The 16,535-nt window shown below is 49.1% G+C and overlaps 1 protein-coding gene across 2 annotated transcripts in view; it reads right to left on the minus strand.

Moving 5' to 3' along the window:
• The window catches only part of CSE1L (chromosome segregation 1 like), a 34,434-nt gene extending 18,613 nt beyond the window's left edge, over positions 1-15,821 (minus strand). Inside the window, exons 1-4 of one of the 2 annotated variants that reach the window (XM_063459657.1) lie at positions 15,698-15,821; positions 1,340-1,435; positions 1,066-1,208; positions 775-876 (exon numbers count right to left, since the gene is read on the minus strand). In XM_063459657.1, the coding sequence (XP_063315727.1) occupies positions 775-876; positions 1,066-1,208; positions 1,340-1,424 (330 nt within the window). In that variant the 5' untranslated portion in view covers positions 1,425-1,435; positions 15,698-15,821. Of the gene's footprint in view, positions 1-774; positions 877-1,065; positions 1,209-1,339; positions 1,436-1,791; positions 1,978-15,697 lie in introns of those variants that run through there. The other variant, XM_063459656.1, reaches the window with a different exon arrangement.
• Between the last annotated feature and the right edge of the window lie 714 nt (positions 15,822-16,535).

Raw genomic sequence — 16,535 nt, forward strand, 5'->3', positions numbered from 1 at the left:
CCTTCTAATAACCTACTTAACAAAACGAGTCACCAAACTGTTATACTAACGATATCCATTTAAAAAAAAAAAATGTGCCTGACTAATCTGTGCCACAACCTGTAATGCAACTGTTTACCGTTTTACCCTGATGCCGCTGTCATGGCGAATTGAGGCTACTTGTTATTTCTGCGCACAACTAAAATAAAGAATTTAAAAAAAAAAAATGCATTTACAATGCTTTCCTATGGGGAGCGCTAATGCGCATTAGGCCTCCCCGGCCGGTGGGCAGGATCAGTCTCGCCCACCGGCCAACGTAATTAGAGGGAGGAGCGGCGGCGAGAAGAAGCCACCACCGAGGGACATCGGCGGGGTCTCAGGTAAGTAACTGAAGGGGTTTTCACCCCTTCAGCAACCGGGGAGTGGGAGGTGGGAGGGAGAGGGAGAGGGGACCTGCAGTGCCAGGAAAACGGATTGATTATATTAATTTCTGCTCCAAAAACCCCTCACAAAAAACGCACTATGGCTTATTTTCGGGGATGTCAATTTTCGGGAGAAAACGGTAGCAAGCATTAGCAAGAAAGCAGGTCTACATTTGGGGAAAATTCCCCCGAACATAGGCCAGTTAACTAGGGCATGGAATGCCACAAATCTATGTTCAGGGAAAATTACCCACGCATAGATTAGTGAATAAGCGATGATCTCAACTAGGGTTTATTTTTGGGAGATGTCTTGTTTTCGGGGAAAATCTCTAGTTGGTGTTACCCTTTGAAAGCCCAGAGTTTAAAATATTACCTGTTTCTGTATCTGCTCTGGGCTGCTGAGCATTAAGTTTATAATGTTTGCTTTGATGGCGACTCTGTCAGGGTCACAAATTTTATTTGGCTCATCTTCAATCTAAGAAAGAGGAGAATAAAGCCATTTTTATTACAAACGCAGGAATAAAACAGAAATTGGGCATTAAGGGTGAAGTAATAGCCACATACTAAGCTGGGCTCGTGTAAATTGCAATAAAATGGGACATTGCATGAAAACAGAACAGGTTTGCTTAAATGTAAACTTTAACCTCTGCGACGTAACACTCACAATTCTCCAGTTCCTTTTGATGTAGTTTTTGAAAGTTACAGAAGAGCAGACTTTGATGACATTATCTTGGGAGCTTCCTATGAGTGTTAGCAGAAGTAACGGGTAGTTCTGATTACCTTCAACTGACTCCAGATACTTCTCAGCTATTTGGTGGAAAGAGAAGTATCGTTCATAAACAAAAGATATTCAGTGACAGCACGTCCAAGTAACACTATGAAATAAACTATCAATACAGTCTGCCTCTGGGAACATAACATGGGTTCTTATAACTAACCTGGGCGCCTTACAGCAGGATCTGGATCAAGCGTTTTCTTCAGATATTCGGTTAAAGCCTGCAGATTGGCATCACTGAGTTCCATGGTGAGAATATCTGAGGGACAGAGAGAGATAACACAGTTATATAGTAGAGTTTAACCTTTAATATGGCTGGTTCCATAAATCTACATCTTCACCTCCCCAGACACGGCATTGGGGATGAATTCTGAAAACAATGCGCAAAATTAAAATCCTACATCATTAAAAAAGGCATTGTATCCTTTAATTGCAATGAAAACTGTGCATAATAGCGATAATTAATGAGTCAAAGGATTTTAAAAGGAGACGGTATAACAGGTTAGAGAAATCTAACTCAAGAAGAACTATAAATGGCCTAAATAATCTTCAATAGCAAAAGGCAAACAGATTTTTTTAAAAACAGGTACTTTATTAAGTAATACTAGTGATTACCTTAATCGCATGTAATCTGGCAGAACATATGACTGAAACGGTGCACAATATACTACATTAGCATGTTGTATGAAACATGTCCTGCATCTGATCGATCTGGAAGTCAGATAATAAAGTATCCTGGCCATTCCTTGAAACACATCCTTCACACAGCAAAATCACTGAGCACAATCTCAACCAAACCACACGGCTTTCAATGGACTAGTGACAAAGAGTCTGTCCAAACAGACACAGGGAAAGCGCCCCATCCACCAATCACAGCACCCGATGGCTGGGGCCAGGGAACAGAGCTTGGTTGAGTATTTCGACCATGACTCCCCCTTTCACTATTCCTGGGCCTGCAATGATCAGCAGTCTGCACTGTGCACAGCTAAACCCTGCCTAACGTCTCATCGCAAAACATGTCCGGACAGGGGGAGGCAGGCAGGATAAGCAGGACAGAGAGCACTTGCAAGTGTGGGGATGGTCTCCTAAATGCAATAGAAAGAGTTATATCAGCTCACTGAGTTATTACTCCTCTACCGGGTTTCACATCGGCTATTTTGGCTTTAGGTCTGACATTATCTTTGAATTCCCCACAATTCTTACTTTAGTAAATCACTCTCTCAGCCATACACTTGCAGAGAGCACCCTGGGAATAATGTGGGTGGGTGGGAGAATAAAACAAAATACAGCACTATTATACATTTACGCCCGAGGCATGGCAAGGAAACACTGGACCCCCCAAACTTAAATCTCCTATATTCACCTCTTGTTTTCAAATTCTTGGATTCCACTTTGATTGCTTTAATTTCTAGTTCGAATCACTTCTCTAAATCTCCCACAAAATGTCATGCAGCCAATCTACCAGATTCATGTACAGCAGGAGCTCAGATGAGATTACCAATCTGACTGGGTACAGCTCTGTCCAATATAATAAATATTATTTTGTATCCATATAGCTCCAACATAGATTGCTGCTCTGTATTTATAATATACCAGAACACCAAAGAACCAGTTAATCCCTGAGTTAGCATACTATTTCAGTGGGTCCCCGCAATCATTTCATCCTGGCTCCAATTGTTTACCCAGGACAATCGAGACCTCTTTAAAAATGGATACAAACTACTCACTGTATGTTTTATTACTACTTAGAAATGGGTCACTAAGCTCATTTTAGAGTAAAATAAATAAGTCATAGAGCTAATGACACGTATGTAACCTGTGATGTGTTCCGAGCCAAATTCAAGTCCACTGCAGGCAGGGGGATGTATTTACCACAAGGCAAACAAGGCATTTGCTTAGGGGGGCACCAAAAAATGCCACCCAAGCTCCCAGACAAATTCCTTGTTTGCCTCGTGTTCTGAGGCTGGGGAGTGAGTGTAGCTGTCAGTGTGTGTCTGTGAGAATGGGTGTGCCTGGGAGTGTGTGTTAGTGTGTCTATGTCATTTTATGTGTATCTGAGAGTGTGTGCCTGTCAGTGAGTGGGTGTGTCAGTGTGTGTCAGTCAGTGAAAGTGTGTTTTGGTTAAACAGTCTGTGCTTATGACTCTGTGTGCCAATGACTGTATCTGTCAATGAGTGTATGTCAGTGCATGTATCAATGTGGGCATGTGTCTGACAGTCAAAAAAAGTGGCCTTGACACGAATTGGGGGGTCAAATTTAGATTTTGAGGGTGCCCGAATTTAGTCGTGCCTAGGGCAGCACAAATCCAAAATACACCACTGACTGCGGGGGTAACTTATCCCTTAAAGGGTGACTGTCATTCCCCAAACAACTTTTGCTTATTAGATTTAGCATAAAATGTTATCTATACATGGTGCTAGCAAATTTGTATCCCTGCTTGGAGTGCCAAGGCATTGACTGGGAGAGCAGATTAACCTCCCACAGCACATTATTACTGTTACTGAGCTTTACACTATTTTATAGTACACACTATTGTGGCAATTTCATATATATATATATATATATATATATATATATATATATATATATATATATATATATAGGAATATCCACATCTCTATATCCTAGAGTGGGGATCCTACCACAACACACATTACTTCTGGAGCCAATACTTAGGCTCCATAATATGTGAGTGTACACCTATCTAAATACCTAGCCCTGCTTATTAGCTTTACATACTACTGTGGCGAAACCGACCTCACCACGTGTCCTTGGAGGGGGCTGATTGCCCGCCTCTTGCCTTTGGACTATGGACCAGACTTTATGGGAATGTAATACCCCAGATAGCTATACCATGGAGCCTATTCATATAATGAAAGACTATGGGAAAGACTTTAGCTCCATGGCAATTGTACTGTGTGAGTAGGATCTGCGCGCTATTCGGTAGTTTTGTGCGTGCAGATCCCAGCTATCTGGGGATAGGTGAAATGTCTGTGTGTTATGTGTAAATGTGACTTTATGTATTTTAAAGTGTTTTATGTCGTTTTGCAACCATGTGGTTAATGGAGTCTGCCTCTAGTCCTGGATAATTGGATTACTTCTCCAATTAACTCCAGGGCAGAAGGGAGGAAACCAGGGTGCATTGTGGGGATGTTTTCTGCCAGCCAGAAAGGAACAAAAGATACTTTTAGTAACTTTTGAATCCCTGGTCGGATTCATGCCATTTTTTAATATGTTGTTCCCCTGAATGGATTGATTGTGGATATGTATTTTTATGTGAATGTGATGCATGGTTTTAAAGTTATGAAAGTTGTGTAAAAGTATATTTTACACTGTATGCATAATGGGATTATGTGTCCACTAAGGGGAGGGGATGTGTGGGAGGTAACATCTATGTCATTGGTTCGTTTATGCCTCCCCCTGGGTGTGGCCTGTATGTGTGAGTTGGAAATAAAAGCCAGGCTGGGTGTCCCAGTCCAGAGTTCCTGTTTTACCCTCAAAGTGAAGTGTCGTCTCATTATTGGGGGAAGGATTGATTGCATGCTGTTCCAGTTGACTGCTAGGAGTGTAAGCCTATTCGTATGGTTCCTATTCAATGGTCTACAGCATTCATATGCTTGGGAGAATTTAAAAGGTTTCTCGGATTCAGTGTTCGTGTGTCTCCAGTCGGGAGAATGGTGTTTGCAGTAGCTGCCTGTGCATCTGGAAAGGGGATTATCGCCTAAACTGGGTTTTATCCTCTTGTAAGAGAAACGGTCCGTTACAATTGGTGGCAAGCGGCGGGATCGTTCCTACAACCAGAGGGACAGCTACAGACAACACCATTTCTGGATTACAAATTGAGGGCAACGCTAGTATCCGTACAGCGACCCTATCTACAAAGGAAATCAGGAAAATGGAAGGAGACAGAGTCGCAGCTGCTACAACACCTCCGAGGGAGGAGGAGAAATTCGAGTTTGCCAGGGAATATAGGAGCAGGATGGCTCTATTCTCACCAGCCCGAGCGGAGCAGATGGCACCCCGGGTCTACGACGATTTACAGGCATACCTCATGCTGCTAATGACGCAGAGGAACCAACAAGATTGGTCCTGTGAGGACCCACAACAGGCAGGTGGAGATGGGACCGAGGTCTCTCCACCGGGCCCAACGGGATGGTGGGCAGCAGGCCCAGATCCCCAGCGGCAGAGCAAGTCCCAGGGAGATGAAGGTGCCGTCCTCTCTCCCCAGCGGCAGTGTGTACCCCAGGGAGCGGATGGTGTCGTCCTCCCTCCCCAGCGGCAGGCTGAGTTACAGGGGGCAGAGGTTGTTGTTCCTGCCCCCCAGCAGCAAAGTGATATGCCAGGAAGGCAGTGTGAAGTGAAGGGAGAGGAGAGCAGCGTCCTCCCTCCCCAGCGGCAGTGTGTGTCTCAGGGAGCAGAAGGTATCGTCCTTCCTCCCCAGCGGCAGTGTGTACCCCAGGGAGCAGAAGGTGCAGTCCTTCCTCCCCAGCGGCAGTGTGTACCCCAGGGCATCTCTAAATCTACCCTATACATTTCTTATACTTGGGCTCATGCTGTAACCCCAGAAACAATGAATAGACTAATAATCCAATTTATCATACCTATATCTTATATTGGATAATTCTGTATTAGTCCTTTCCCTTTAATAATTGTATTTGTTTTCTGGTCTATACTATTGATAGTCTTAGAATGGAGTAATTTTGGTTTACTTGTTGATTCTAAACAAATGTATTAAATGTTATGTTTTAAATAACTGACACGAGTAGGCAGGTACCTTTCTATCCAATTGAATTCTATTTGGAAGTATTTACAAAACAGTGATTTGCTGTGAATCAAAACCTAAAGGCAACATTTCACCAAAATAAATATAGCAGAATTTTTTATCCTCTAATACGGCCTAAAGGTTAGAATTCAATGTATTGCTTATTCTGTATATTCACATTGTATGCAGCATTCGTCTGATTGTTCGGTAAAATCACTCGTTTATTATACAAGTGAAACTACCGAACAATCAGACCACCCGAGGAGGAAGTGTGCCTCCAATTACCGTTTGCAACAATGTTGCAAACGACTAATTGGCAATCCGTGCAGTATGGGCTTTGTCCTCTGGGTGGCCGCCATTCGGGAAACGAATCCCTGTGGAGATTATACTGCAATTCTTCACATTTAGAACTTTCCCACCCAATCCCAATGTATCATTCTGTGCTGCACATTGTCCGAATACCTATTAAAAAGAAATCTCTGGGGGGCGGAGCTTAACCGCCGACAAAGATGGCCGCGTTGTAGGAGAGCTCCGTGGCGGCAATACATTTATCAGCGCACATTAGGGGCAATACCGCAAAAAAGACAGCCGAAAACTGACCTCCGCGATCCCGACCCACACCGGAACGCGTTAAGATGGGAGGGGGACGAAAATCCAAAACCGGAGCAGCCGTGGCGCCAATCTTCAAAGTCAGGTCAGACAAAGAGATGCCAGGCACACACAGCCTGCAGGCCTCAGATTCAGACTCTGATACCAGCGTCACTAGCCGCAAAAGGGAGCCCTCGCCCCTTACAAAGAAAGATCTGAAAGACTTACTATCTGACATGAAATCACTAGTGGCAGATGAGCTGACCTAGCCCCACTCAAAGAAGGCCTGACTGACTTAACGAAACGCACTCACACCCTGGAAAACAAAATGGCCGACGTTACCGCCATCACCTCCAGCCATGAGGCCACACTCAAGGAAGTGCAGGGACAAATAGCATACCTAGAGGACCTACAAGAAGACCCGAACAACAGATCCAGGCGGAATAACATTCGCATAAGAGGTCTGCCAGAATCCTCCGCACCAGAGGCCCTCAACGCCATGCTTCATGAGGCCTTCAGCAGCTTGCTGCCAGACGCTCCACCGTCAGATCTTCTCCTCGACAGAGCGCACAGGGCTCTCCGCCCGCCCTCCGCGAGTACCTCACAACCTCGGGACATCATAGTCCGCTGCCACTACTTCCATATTAAGGAAGCAATCATGCGCGCAACTAGAGAGACCCCACTTCAAATAGAAGGCCATGCGGTACAATTATACCAAGACCTAGCGCCTACAACCCTCCGCAAACGCAGAGAGTTGAAACCCCTAACCCAAGCACTACAAGCAAGAAGAATTCGCTATTCCTGGGGCCATCCCTTTAAACTCATGGTGCGACACGACAACCGCACATACACGCTGTACAGGCCATCAGAAGCCCAGGAATTTGCCGCACAACTAGGCCTCCAGGACCTTGCCCAAGACATAACCGCAAACTCACAACAACCTGCAGCCCAACACCGAACATGGGACCAACAGCCGCAACGGGAGCGCGATAGAAGACAGCGCCCCAGGCAGCTCCCAGCCTAAACCCACACACCGGTACTGCTGCCGCGTCTCGACCGAATCCACAGCGACCCTATTCACAGCTACTTCGCACGGACCCTTCCCGTCAAACCAGACCCAGCTGCATGGAAAGAAGAACCCTGATTGGTACCCGCACTGAAACCAGACTAGAGACCTGACCGCAAACCCCGGGGCCCGGCGCGAGACCCTGGTTGTCGCGCTCGCCCCACAGCCGCACGGACACTTCAACACTCTTGAGATCCCCCCCTGGGAACTTTGCACTCCAGCACCAGTCCCCGCGTTGGCGGCGCTGGGCCTCCCCGGATTAGCCCGCCTCCGCCCACAGCCCTAAGAGACCCCAGCGAGGCCACACAACACCTCAAGGAACACAGCATAGCACCCCAGGACGCATATGCCTAAGGCCCCACTCAGCTATTGAACGACCTAAAGTACACCCCAACACCCAGCGGCTGGACACCGACTTATAAGACCAACACGATCTCCAAGAACTCTATGGACTCTGGGAATACCGTAAGAGTACTATGGGGACACTCTCTGTTTTATGCCTAGGGCTGGGGTGGGGATATGGTTTCGTGGGGACAGCCACTATTCTACACCTGGGGCTGGGGGTGGAGGCTCCGGGGCCCTGGTGGTCTTCCCCCCCCCCCTCCTTTCGGAGCGGGGGGGGCGGCGGACTGCGACGGTCCCGGTTCGGGAGGGATACTGCACCTCCAGTATGACCAACAAAAACTCTGGGGACTCTGGGAATACCGTAGGGGCTCTATGGGGACAATCTCTGTTTTATGCATGATGCTGGGGTGGGGGTCACGGTCTCTGGAGACAGCTTCTGTTTTATACTTGAGATGGGTGGAGGGGGGTCCCGGTTCCCTGGTGGTCTCCCCCCCCCCCCCCCGCCTCGTGGGACGGGGGGGCGGCGGACTGCGACGGTCCCGGCCGGGGGGGTACTGCATCACACAGGTTACACTTGAATCGACCTCAGCAGTTGGGACAGCCGGCGGGCGGCTGGGGATGGATACCTCTGGGCTCTGGCGGCCCTCCCCTCCCCCCTCCCCCCCCGGGGGCGGGGGGGGCGGCGGGCCGCGACGGCCCGGAGGCCAGGTGCCGCTCCACGGTGCCACTTTGTCAGGGACGGGGCCGGGAGGGGTCACGGCCTGGGTCTTGGCGGCCTTCCCCCTCCCCCCGCCTTCGGGACGGGGGAGGCGGGGGGCCGCGACGGCCCTGAGCCCCACGGATGTGATATACCCAGGCAGCGGTGGGGGCCCTGGGCGGCCCTTGGGGCTCCACTGGCCCACCACCCTAATCATGGGCCCGAGGAGACGTGACCCCTAAACCACGACGTATTACCCACACAGAAGAGTCCTAAGCCGTAATACACCAAACAACCTAATGTCGCATCGAGGCGCGGCAAGAAGTACACGCTGCTGTAAATAGTTCCAAAAGTTACTCTCCAGGTTCCATTACACCAGGTTTTGCACTAATACCAGACTGCCCACTTACAATCGCAAATTGTTTGCCGCCCACTCCTAGACAGACGACCTCTTCCCCCCACACGACCTGATTTGTGTCAACGGTCTCTGACCACTCCAACCAGTGAGACCCCTGATACCACAGACCACCCTTGCTGGCAACTGAGATAAGTCCAGCACTTACACCCCCTCCTTATACCTCACCCGTCCCGCCATACCCCCCCCCCCTGCTGCCCTCCTGGGACTACCCAGACCCCGACACCCCATCTCTAGATCATCCCACACCACACAGACACACCTCAGCACCTGACCAAACTCACCCCCGGCCATGCCACTCAAACTACACTGTATTTCCATCAACGCAAAGGGCCTTAACAACCCCAAAAAACGTCACGCCCTACTACGATGGGCCCACAGCCAAAAAGCGGACATTCTCTTAGTTCAAGAAACCCACTTCACCCCTCACAAACACTTCCCACTCCAGAACAAGCACTACAACCGCAGCTTCCATGCCAACTCACCAGAAGCTAAAACCAAAGGAGTAGCCGTCATACTTAAAGCATCCTGCCCTCTGACCGACGTCCAAGCTTTCCCGGACAAGCAAGGTAGATACCTCACGCTCACAGGCAAAATAGGACCCTCAACCTATTCTATCACCTCCTTATACGCCCCCACAACCCCAGACCCAGCTTTCTGGCAAACATTCTCGGCCCACCTAACAACGCTCAAAGCAACCTTCACCATTGTAGGGGGCGACTGTAACGCCACACACCACCCAACCCTGGACCGCACAACCAAATCCCAGGGAGACCCACGACCCTCACACAACGACGCCCCTTTCTCTCAATTCCTTCACACACATAACCTCCTGGACATATGGAGAGCCCAGCACCCCTCCACTCGAGATTACACGTTCTACTCCCATCCCCACAACACCTACTCCCGTATCGACTACTTCCTCATTTCCCCAAACATCACATCCAGAATCACACACACCTCCATAGGCCATATAACATGGTCGGACCATGCAGACATCTCCCTCACCCTCTCAATTCCCAACATGACACGTCCATGGACATGGAAGCTCAACTCACAGCTCCTACAAGACAAGCTCGTAACCATGTCCCTGGCAGAAAACATAAAGGAGTACTTCACCTTGAATGACCCTTCTGTGTCCTCCCCAATCACCCTTTGGGCGGCCCACAAACCGGTCATAAGAGGCAAATTAATAGCCATTGCAACGACACGCAAAAAACAACATAACAGACAACTCATGGACACCATCTCTGAAATAGGCCGTCTAGAAACTCTACACAAGCAAAACCCAACTCCCTCTCTTTTTGACCAGCTCTCATCAGCTAGGACCCTGCTCAAACGCCTCTCACTCTCAGCCACAGCTAAAGCACTCACATGGACCAAACAAAAATACTACGAAAAGGGTAACAAGGCAGACTCAATGCTAGCAAAACGTCTCAAACACCTAACGGACTCGAAACGAATCTCCAAGATTCGTACATCAGACGGCACACTGAGTAGAGACCCCCACACAATCGGGAAAACATTCCAACAATACTTTACGTCCCTCTACAACCACACCCCGAACCCCCAAACCGACCTCACCCAAACCTTAACAGACGACTTCCTCAAAACACTCTCCCTCCCCTCCCTCACAGACACAGCTAGATCGATAATCTCCGCAGACATCACCCCAGAAGAACTGCAAGCAGCTATAAAAACCTTAAAACCCAATAAAAGCCCTGGCCCTGACGGCCTGACAGCTATCTACTACAAAACATTTGGAGACATACTCACCCCACGACTATGCAAAGTATTTAATGAAATGCTCAAAGGCAACCCACTACCCCCCGACATGACGCGAGCGAACATTACTCTCCTACCCAAACCCGGTAAGACCCACGAAGACCCAGGCCACTTCCGCCCTATTTCACTCCTGAACATAGACTTAAAACTCCTGACCAAAGTGATGACGACAAGAATCAACCCCCTCTTACCAAAACTTATCAACCCAGACCAAGTAGGTTTTATCCCTCAAAGACAAGCACAAGACAATACCAGACGAGCTATAGACCTCATCTGGTATGCCAATCATAAACGCCTCCCTACCACGATACTCTCCCTAGACGCCGAGAAGGCCTTCGACCGCCTTCTCTGGCCATACCTTTTTACAGTACTCCACAAATTCGGATTCCCACAAGAATTCACCCTTTTTCTACAAGCAATGTACCACACACCGACCGCACACCTCCTAATCCCCAACATCACCCCACCTTCCTTCCCCATATTGAATGGAACCCGTCAAGGTTGCCCCCTGTCCCCTTTACTATTCGCCATCTCCCTTGAACCCCTGCTGGAGACCATACGTAATGACCCACACATAGAAGGGCTCCGGATCAGGGACGAAACATTCACAATCGCAGCATACGCAGACGACATCCTCCTAACCCTGACTAACCCCGTCCCGACCCTAACCACCCTCCTAACAACCCTACAAAGCTACTCAAAAATCTCCGGATATCAACTCAACGCCACTAAATCAGACCTCATGCCGCTTAACCTCTCGGAATCAACTATCCACACCCTGAAACGGGAATTCCCCTTCAGAATCTGCCCATCAGCGATCACTTATCTAGGGGTCCAAATCACCAACGACACCTCTACCCTATACACAGCCAACTACCCCCCACTATTCCAAAAAGCATTCCTAAACCTGGAACGCTGGAAACCGATGACCATATCCTGGCTAGGAAGAATAGCATCAGTTAAAATGAACCTCCTACCCAAATTCCTCTATGCCTTCCAAGCACTACCCATCCCCTGTAAAAAAACAGACCTCAAACAACTGCAAACTGCCATAGACCGATTCATCTGGAACGGGAAGAAACCCCGAGTCCGTAGATCCACACTATACGTACCCAAACCCTCCGGAGGGCTAGGCCTCCCCAACCTTACACTCTACCTCCATGCGGCTCACCTCACCCAAATTCAACACTGGCACCTTCCCCCCTCACATAAACGTTGGGTAGACTTAGAACACCTCATCTTTGGTAAAGAACACCCCTCCCAATACATGTGGCTCCAAAAACAATACAGATCGCTGCCACCCCCCACCTCCCCAACAATCACCCACTCCCTAGACCTCTGGGACCACCTAAGCGACAAATTCGAGCTGTCCACGGGCTTATCACCTCTCACCCCAATCCTCCGCAACAGAATGTTCCCACCAGGCCTCACTCCGCAAAACTACGCCCACTTCGAAGACCGCGACATAGTTCGACTAGGACACCTTTACCCCAATGGCAAACCCCTGCAATACACCGACATCCCCAACCCCGAAACCCTAACCACATATGACTACTTTCGCTACCTCCAACTTCGAAGCTTCGCAGCAACAGACGCAGTCCGCTTAGCAGCAACCTCATCCCTGACCAGTTTTGAAAGGGACACCCTCCACTCACCATTCAGAAAGAGCCAAATATCAACCATATACCAGACACTAACCACACACCATACACAGGTATCCCTCCCATACATCGCGGCCTGGGAGAAAGACCTGGGACCCCCCGAAGACCCCTCAGATTGGGCAGACATCTGGGCATCTACCAAATCCATTTCAATATGCGTCACCCATCAGGAGCAGGCATACAAAATGCTCTTCAGATGGTACCTCACTCCCTACCGCCTAAAGGCCATGAAACAAAGCCCCACCAACCTCTGCTGGAAATTATGTGGCGAAACAGGCACTTTCCTCCACTGCTGGTGGACGTGCCCTAAACTTGCCCCCTTATGGCTAACGATAACGGCCCTCCTAGCCAGACTACTGGACAAGCCAGTACCCCTTGACCCATGGGCTCTTCTACTCTCCAAACCCCTGGATAGCTTCACCCGCAATGAAAATAAACTCATAGCAAGAGTGACCCTTGCCACACGCAGAGCAATTGCGGAACACTGGTCCACATCACGTATACCCACCCACCCTCAAATATACACAAAAATCACAGATAGTATAGACATGGACAGAATAACAGCACAGATACACGACACCCCTAAATCATTTCACAAAGTTTGGGACCCATGGCTAGAAGGACACAGTAACCCTCCATGGTGACCTACCAGATCACGCAACCAACACCACCAACGTAAAACGAATGCGAAGACACGCACCTAACCAACCAACCCCAAACCAATTCCACCTACCCGGGGCTCGGAGGGAGTACCCAGGAGGGCAGCAGCCTCCAATCCCCCTCTTCATAGCCCTCTCCCCACCCTTAACACCCCCTCCTACCCAACACTCCCCTTCCCCACAGCACCCAACCCACCTACCAGGCCCTGCCGCCATAGCCACAGTCACTGAACGACCCAAAGGCCGTAACCTCCAAGACAACTGTTCCCCCCCCCCCCCCCCAACAATAGAACGACCGCCACCAAAATACCTGACCCAACAAGCCTACGACCTAACTTGTCTCTATTAATTGGCAAACTTCGGGACCGTTACCTGGTCAGAAACATTATAACCGACCCTAGACCTCCGCAACAACATCTGACCAAAGAGAACATGACCTGTAAGGTCATACGCACGAACCCCCTAACTCACAAGTCCCCAAGGGAATATAATGTATGAGATACCAAACACAATGCCAGAGTTATGTGTCAATGAAACTGTGTCGTATCATATTGTTACCCCCTGACTAACCAACCTCTTTTTTCTGTAAAAACGTTCATCAACCTTTGTTTATGAAAAATGAAAAATAAAGAATCTTTAAAAAAAAAAAAGAAATCTCTGCTGGTCAAAAATCAACAAACTGCAATTAAGACTCCAGCAGTGCTTACAGTTAATCAACTGTCCATTATAGGCAATCACTACATTTCAGATACTGCGATCAATTTATTCTGTCTTTAGAGAAGTCGATAACATCTACACGCTGACAGCTACACAGACAACATCACGGGAAATGGCAATAACACACATTTCTGTGATTACAATCTGGACACTCCAACACCTTCTACGTCAAATTCTTCCAAATTGTAAAAAATCACACACACACTGACAACGCCTGAAGTATTTAATTTCATACCCTTAACCCAAGCTACGACAAAATAATCCACTCGCAGATATATCCAACATCTGCAATAGTAGAGTACATTGAATTTTAACCTATTTAATTACCATTTCGCACATTCTACAGTGCCACGGCAGGGGGTTGGCACATTCTACAGTGCCACGGCAGGGGGTTGGCACATTCTACAGTGCCACGGCAGGGGGTTGGCACATTCTACAGTGCCACGGCAGGGGGTTGGCACATTCTACAGTGCCACGGCAGGGGGTTGGCACATTCTACAGTGCCACGGCAGGGGGTTGGCACATTCTACAGTGCCACGGCAGGGGGTTGGCACATTCTACAGTGCCACGGCAGGGGGTTGGCACATTCTACAGTGCCACGGCAGGGGGTTGGCACATTCTACAGTGCCACGGCAGGGGGTTCGCACATTCTACAGTGCCACGGCAGGGGGTTCGCACATTCTACAGTGCCACGGCAGGGGGTTCGCACATTCTACAGTGCCACGGCAGGGGGTTCGCACATTCTACAGTGCCACGGCAGGGGGTTCGCACATTCTACAGTGCCACGGCAGGGGGTTCGCACATTCTACAGTGCCACGGCAGGGGGTTCGCACATGCTACAGTGCCCTGGCAGGGGGTTCGCACATTCTACAGTGCCACGGCAGGGGGTTCGCACATTCTACAGTGCCACGGCAGGGGGTTCGCACATTCTACAGTGCCACGGCAGGGGGTTCGCACATTCTACAGTGCCACGGCAGGGGGTTCGCACATTCTACAGTGCCACGGCAGGGGGTTCGCACATTCTACAGTGCCACGGCCGGGGGTTCGCACATTCTACAGTGCGACGGCAGGGGGTTCGCACATTCTACAGTGCGACGGCAGGGGGTTAGCACATTCTATAGTTCGACGGCAGGGGGTTAGCACATTCTATAGTGTGACGGCAGGGGGTTAGCACATTCTATAGTGTGACGGCAGGGGGTTAGCACATTCTATAGTGTGACGGCAGGGGGTTAGCACATTCTATAGTGTGATGGCAGGGGTTAGTTAGTACATTATATAGTGTGACGGCAGGGGTTAGTTAGTACATTATATAGTGTGACGGCAGGGGGTTAGTACATTATATAGTGTGACGGCAGGGGGTTAGCACATTATATAGTGTGACGGCAGGGGGTTAGCACATTATATAGTGTGATGGCAGGGGGTTAGTACATTATATAGTGTGACGGCAGGGGGTTAGCACATTATATAGTGTGATGGCAGGGGGTTAGTACAATATATAGTGTGATGGCAGGGGGTTAGTACAATATATAGTGTGATGGCAGGGGGTTAGTACAATATATAGTGTGATGGCAGGGGGTTAGTACAATATATAGTGTGATGGCAGGGGGTTAGTACAATATATAGTGTGACGGCAGGGGGTTAGCACAATATATAGTGTGATGGCAGGGGGTTAGTACAATATATAGTGTGATGGCAGGGGGTGTGATGGCACATGGTGTATTATATTATATTATTATTATTATTACAGTCTGGTTATTGCCCCCCCTCTCCCTCTGAGATGACACTAGCCCCCCCTCCCCCTCATGTCACCCCCCGGGCTCTCCTACCTGTCCTGCTGGGGGAGGGCGGCTGTGGGTACAATGGAGAGAAGGCCTCTGGCAGCAGCGCTGTCTCACATTCAAACTCCGGCAAAATGGCGCGCTGAGCTCACTGCGCATGCGCCGTTCTGGGTCCCCGGCAATGAACGCAAGTCCCTGGGCGGCGTGCTACGCATGCGTACTGCCTGCCGCCCGCTGCGCTCTCACGCCGAGCGTGCGTACTGCGTCACCGGCCGGGCGCTCACCCCGCGCGGCCATCTTTACTGCTGGCAAAGAGCTGAGGGGGCGGAGTCCAGGGCGGGATATTTCCTTATCATGGTGGTGTGCTCAGTGAATGTAATCAGTCTGTACCTATAACTGAGCTGGGGAATCTTACCAAATCAGATTTTAAATTATTCCCTCAGTATATACATTTGGTAAATTGGTAATTTAGTATTTTGATAATTTGATATTTTGGTAATTTAGTATGTTGATAATTTGGTAATTTGGTATCTCGTTACCAGCGGTGTACGGTGACGCAGCTGGCAAACGGCGCTATACGTTTTATATTGTGTTATTACATGGTGCCATTGTGGGTGAATTCTATTAAATCACGTTAATGGCAGGTACAGGGGACACATGTCCATCTTCCCACCCAAAGAACGGGTTTTAATTTTACTTTGTTGGCTAATGTCCGGGTGTACCAACATGTCCATGTGATGCCAACTAGCTCAACTGGTTTCCAGTACACCAGCGGAGATCTTCAAATGTCTTACCCTCCATCACCTTGCTCCTTTATATCTCTCCTCAGCTATCTCACACTCCACTCCAAACTGTCCTCTCCGCTCCCTTAACTCCTACTCTCTTG

Source organism: Pelobates fuscus, chromosome 6 (assembly GCF_036172605.1).
Source record: "Pelobates fuscus isolate aPelFus1 chromosome 6, aPelFus1.pri, whole genome shotgun sequence".
Classification (NCBI taxonomy): Eukaryota; Metazoa; Chordata; class Amphibia; order Anura; family Pelobatidae; genus Pelobates; species Pelobates fuscus.